The 6000-nt window shown below is 41.1% G+C and overlaps 1 protein-coding gene and 1 long non-coding RNA gene across 2 annotated transcripts in view; one reads left to right on the forward strand and one right to left on the reverse strand.

Annotated features, from left to right (window-relative positions):
- Positions 1 to 5599, forward strand: part of LOC120977225 (ras-related GTP-binding protein A) — a 119334-nt gene extending 113735 nt beyond the window's left edge. The window contains exon 10 of the mRNA XM_040405057.1: positions 5461 to 5599. Coding sequence (XP_040260991.1) covers positions 5461 to 5558 — 98 coding nt within the window. The 3' untranslated portion in view covers positions 5559 to 5599. The remainder of the gene's footprint in view (positions 1 to 5460) is intronic.
- On the reverse strand, positions 3332 to 4694 carry LOC120977226. Its single transcript, XR_005773842.1, has 3 exons — positions 4522 to 4694; positions 3973 to 3975; positions 3332 to 3341 (listed from the first exon to the last, which is right to left on the reverse strand). It is a non-coding gene; the product is annotated as an uncharacterized LOC120977226 (long non-coding RNA).
- Positions 5600 to 6000: the final 401 nt, after the last annotated feature.

Below are 6000 nucleotides of genomic sequence, written 5' to 3' on the forward strand. Positions count from 1 at the left end.
CCGACTTCTCTCTCGGCTACAGGCTCTATCGTAGGGATGGGCTGCACCTCAATGGTGAAGATGCAGCTGTGTTGGGGAGAAGATGGCTAGAAAGTTGGAGGAGTGTTTAAACTAGGGACTGGGGGGGAGGGTAATTACGTTATAGGATGGGAAGATAGTGCAGATAGAGATGGGGGCAAGGTAGTGGGACTGGGGGAGGAATGGAAGGAGAGACTAGAACAGTAAAGAAGGAAAGGTGTAGGGTAAAAAAAATATACATAAACCTCTTAATTGTATATATACTAATACCAGAAGCCTGACTAATAAAACTGGGGAACTGGAATTAGTGATGTGTGAGGAGGACTATGACATAGTGGGAATAACTGAGACATGGCTGGATGATAGCTATGACTGGGCAGTCAATGTACAAGGTTACAGTCTGTTTAGAAAGGATCGTCAAAACCAGAGAGGGGGAGGGGTCTGTCTTTATGTAAAGTCCTGTCTAAAACCCACAGTCCGAGAAGATATAAGTGACGGACATGAACATGTGGAGTCACTGTGGGTTGAAATACATGGAGGCAAAAATAATAATAAATTACTAATAGTTTATTATAAACCACCTAATATACCAGAGTCCACAGAAAATCTATTACTAAACAAGATAGACGAGGCAGCAAATTATAATGAGGTGGTTATTATGCGGGACTTCAACTACCCAGATATAGACTGGGAGCCTGAAAGCTGTACATCTCATAAAGGAAACAGGTTCTTGGGATAACCAAAGACAATTACCTTACCTAACTGGTTCAGGACCCGACTAGAGGGACGGCCATACTGGACTTAGTATTAACCAATAGACCTGACCGAACAACAGATGTGCAGGTCGGTGGACACCTGGGAAATGGTGACCATAAAGTAATAACCTTCCAATTTTCCTTCAAACGAGCGTATCTACAGGAAGGAACAAAAATACCAAACTTCAAAAAAGCTAAATTTAGCCAACTAAGAGAGGCCATAGGCCTAACTAACTGGGACAAAGTCCTCAAAAATAAAGATACCGCCATAAAATAGTATATTTTTAAAAGCATCCTGAAATCTAATTGTGAGAGGTACTGTACATACCTTATAGGAATAAAGGGTTAAGGAACAAGAAGAAACCAATGTGGATAAATAGAACTGGAAAGAAAGTAATAAATGACAAAAAGAAAGCATTTAAATCCCTAACACAGGAGGGTAGCGAGGAAGCACTGAAAAACTATAAGGAAAAAAAATAGAATATGTAAAAAAAAAACTAATAAAAGCCGCCAAACTAGAGACCGAGAGATTAATTGCCAAAGAGAGAAAAACTAACCCTAAAATGTTTTTAAATTATATAAATGGTAAAAAGTATAAATCTGAAGGTGTCGGCCCCCTACAGAGCAATGAGGGGGAAGTTGCAGACAGCGACGAGGAGAAAGCAAAGCTATTGAATATTTTTTTTTCCATTGTATTCACTGAAGAAAATAAACTGTCAGATGAAATGCAGAATGTAAAAGTAAATTCCCTATTAAAAGTGACCTGTCTGACCCAGGAAGAAGTATAACAGTGACTTAAAAAGATTAAAATAGACAATTCGCCAGAACCAGATGGCATACACCCCTGTGTCCTAAGATAATTAAGTAATGTCATAGCCAGACCCTTATTTCTGATATTTACAGACTCTATACTGACAGGGAGTGTTCCACAGGATTGGCGAATAGAAAATGTGGTGCCAATATTCAAAAAGGGTGCAAATTATAGGTTGGTAAGTTTAACATCTGTTGTGGATAAACTGTTTGAAGGTTTTCTAAGAGATGCTATCTTGGAGGATCTCAATGAAAACAAGCAAATAACGCCATATCAGCATGGCTTAGTTAGAGATCGGTAATGTCAAACTAATTTAATCAGTTTCTATGAGGAGGTAAGTTCTAGACTTGACAGTGGTGAATCAATGGATGTCATATATCTGGACTTCTACAAAGCATTTGACACTGTACCACATAAAAGGTTAGTATATAAAATGAGAATGCTCGGACTGGGAGAAAACGTCTGTATGTGGGTAAGTAACTGGCTTAATGATAGAAAACAGAGGGTGGTTATTAATGGTACATGGGGCAACTACAGTATCCTGAAAGATTATCTACATTAGGGTTATTCACTGTGGAAAAAAGACAACGGAGGGGAGATCTAATTACTATGTATAACTATATCAGAGGACAGTACAGAGATCTCTCCCATCATCATTTTATCCCCAGGACTGTTATTGTGACTAGGGGACACCTTCTGCGTCTGGAGGAAAGAAGGTTTGTACAGAAACATAGAAAAGGATTCTTTACGGTAAGAGCAGTGAGACTATGGAACTCTCTGCCTGAGGAGGTGGTGATGGTGAGTACAATAAAGGAATTCAAGAGGGGCTTGGATGAATTTCTGGTGTGTAATAATTTTACAGGCTATAGCTACTAGAGAGGGGTCGTTGATCCAGGGAGTCATTCTGATTGGAAAATTGGCTGGTACCTCACAGTTTTTTGTTTTTGTTTTGTTTTTTGCCTTCCTCTGGATCAACTTGAAGGATAACATGCCGAACTGGATGGACAAATGTCTTTTTTCGTCCTTATATACTATGTTACTATGTTTCATGATCTGTCATTACATATACACACCTTTTTTGAAAGGCAACACCTAAGCAAGAGGCATCACTAACCAAACACTGCCAATAAGACCAAGGAACTGTCTAAACAAGTAAGGGACAATGTTGTTGAGAAGTACAAGTCAGGGTTAGGTTATAAAAAAAAAATATCAAAATCTTTTATAATCCCATCAAATCTATCATAACCAAATGGAAAGAACATGGCACAACAGCAAACCAGCCAAGAGACGGCCGCCCACCAAAACTCATGGACCTGGCAAAGAGGGCATATTTCCGAGTGGCAGCACAGAGACCTAAGGTAACCCTGGAGGAGCTGCAGAGTCCTTCAGCAGAGACTGGAGTATCTGTACATAGGACTACAATAAGCCGTACGCTCCTTAGAGTTGGACTTTATGGCAGAGTGGCCAGAGGAAAGCCATTACTTTCAGCTAAAAACAAAAAGGCACATTGTGAGTTTGTGAAAAGGCATGTGGGAGATTCCCCAAATGTATGGAGGAAAGTGCTCTGGTCTGATGAGACTAACATTGAACTTATCGGCCACATAACCCAAAGACCACCATCCCCACAGTGAAACATGGTGGTGGCAGCATCATGCTGTGGGGATGTTTTTTAGCAGCTGGGACTGGGAAAGATGGATGGTGCTAAATACAGGGATAATCTTGAGCAAAACCTGTACCACTCTGTGTGTGATTTGAGGCTAGGACGGAGGTTCACCTTCCAGCAGGGCAATGACCCCAAACACACTGCTAAAGCAACACTTCAGTGGTTTAAGAGGGAACATGTAAATGTGTTGGAATGGCCTTGTGAAAGCCCAGATCTCGATCCAATAGAAAATCTGTGGTCAGACTTAAAGATTGCTGTTCACAAGCGCAAACCATCCAACTTGAAAGAGCTGAAGCAGTTTTGCAAGAGGGAATGGGCAAAAATCCCAGTGGTAAGATGTGGCAAGCTCATAGAGACTTATCCAAAGCGAATTGGAGCTGTGATTGCTGCAAAAGGTAGCTCTACAAAGTATTGACTTTAGGGGGGTTAATAGTTATGCACATTGACTTTTTCTGTTATTGTGTCCTATTGGTTGTTTACTTCACAATAAAAAATAAAAATAAATTCAAAGTTTTGGGCATATTGTGTAAATTAAATGATGTAAATCCTAAAACAATCCATTTAATTCCAGGTTGTGAGGCACCAAAATACGAAAAAAGTCAAGGGGTTGAATACTTTTGTAAGGCACTGTGTGTCTGTGTGTGTGTGTGTCTGTGTGTGTGTGTGTGTGTGTGTGTGTGTGTGTGTGTGTATATATACAGTACAGACCAAAAGTTTGGACACACCTTCTCATTCAAAGAGTTTTCTTTATTTTCATGACTATGAAAATTGTAGATTCACACTGAAGGCATCAAAACTATGAATTAACACATGTGGAATTATATACATAACAAAAAAGTGTGAAACAACTGAAAATATGTCATATTCTAGGTTCTTCAAAGTAGCCACCTTTTGCTTTGATTACTGCTTTGCACACTCTTGGCATTCTCTTGATGAGATTCAAGAGGTAGTCACCTGAAATGGTTTTCACTTCACAGGTGTGCCCTGTCAGGTTTAATAAGTGGGATTTCTTGCCTTATAAATGGGGTTGGGACCATCAGTTGCATTGTGAAGAAGTCAGGTGGACAGACAGCTGATAGTCCTACTGAATAGACTGTTAGAATTTGTATTATGGCAAGAAACAAGCAGCTAAGTAAAGAACAATGAGTGGCCATCATTACTTTAAGAAATGAAGGTCAGTCAGTCCGAAAAATTGGGAAAACTTTTTGAAAGTGTCCCCAAGTGCAGTCACAAAAACCATCAAGCGCTACAAAGAAACTGGCTCACATGCGGACCGCCGGTGATACTGTTGGGGATTTATTCAAAATTGAAGGCATACTGAACCAGCATGGCTACCACAGCATCTTGCAGCGGCATGCTATTCAATCCGGTTTGCGTTTAGTTGGACCATCATTTATTTTTCAACAAGACAATGACCCCAAACACACCTCCAGGCTGTGTAAGGGCTATTTGACCATGAAGGAGAGTGATGGCGTGCTGCGCCAGATGACCTGGCCTCCACAGTCACCGGACCTGAACCCAATCGAGCAGAGTGAAGGCAAAAGGGCCAACAAGTGCTAAGCATCTCTGGGAACTCCTTCAAGACTGTTGGAAGACCATTTCAGGGGACTACCTCTTGAAGCTCATCAAGAGAATGCCAAGAGTGTGCAAAGCAGTAATCAAAGCAAAAGGTGGCTACTTTGAAGAACCTAGAATATGACATATTTTCAGTTGTTTCACACGTTTTTGTTATGTATATAATTCCACATGTGTTAATTCATAAATTCATAGTTTTGATGCCTTCAGTGTGAATCTACAATTTTCATAGTCATGAAAATAAAGAAAACTCTTTGAATGAGGTGTGTCCAAACTTTTGGTCTGTACTGTGTGTGTGTGTGTGTGTATGTATGTGTGTATATATATATATATATATATATATATATATATATAAAAAATTTTTGGTGGTATAGTCGTGTATTTTATCAGATGTGCTTTGATATAGAGCAGGGATGCTCAACCTGCGGCCCTCCAGCTGTTGTTGTAAAATTACAACTCCCACAATGCCCTTCTGTAGGATGATTGCTGTAGGCTGTCAGGGAATGATGGGAGTTGTAGTTTTGCAACAGCTGGAGGGCCGCAGGTGGAGCATGCCTGATATAGAGGATAAGAACAGTCTTGTTAGCATCATTTAGGATATTCCTTATTGTAACATTGTTCCATTCTATCTTCAACAGCCTCAGCAGCGACTTTAATAAATATACGGAATGCAAGAAAACACTTTGAGAAGCTGGAGCGTGTGGATGGTCCTAAGCACAGTCTCCTCATGCGCTGAGACATCTGTCAGAGGTCATTAAAGGGAACCTGTCACCTCCAAAAACCATCCCAAGCCGCCAGCAGTACCTGATAGTAGTCCTGAAACAGTGGAGAATTGTCCCACTCCCAGGTTTCCCAGCGCTTAGTCGCATCTCGTCTTCGTAGCGGCAACATGGGACAACCCCTTTAAAGTGAACCTGTCACCTCCAAAAACCGTCCCCAGCCGCCAGCAGTACCTGGGAGTAGCCCGCAGTGTGTTTCTAATGATCATTTTCGTTCAGCAGTCAGATGTGGTAAAAGCTCTGAAAACGTTCTTTTATTTCCTGCCCGTGATGCTTGAAGTCAAGGGGGCAGCGGTGACCTTGCTTCAAGTCAAGGTAACCACGCCCCCTTCCCTGCCCCTTCGCTGTGACTGACAACCGGCAGTTCAGCTGGCTTTGCCGAACTCTCTGCATAAGCGC

Source organism: Bufo bufo, chromosome 8, assembly GCF_905171765.1.
Source record: "Bufo bufo chromosome 8, aBufBuf1.1, whole genome shotgun sequence".
Lineage (NCBI taxonomy): Eukaryota > Metazoa > Chordata > Amphibia > Anura > Bufonidae > Bufo > Bufo bufo.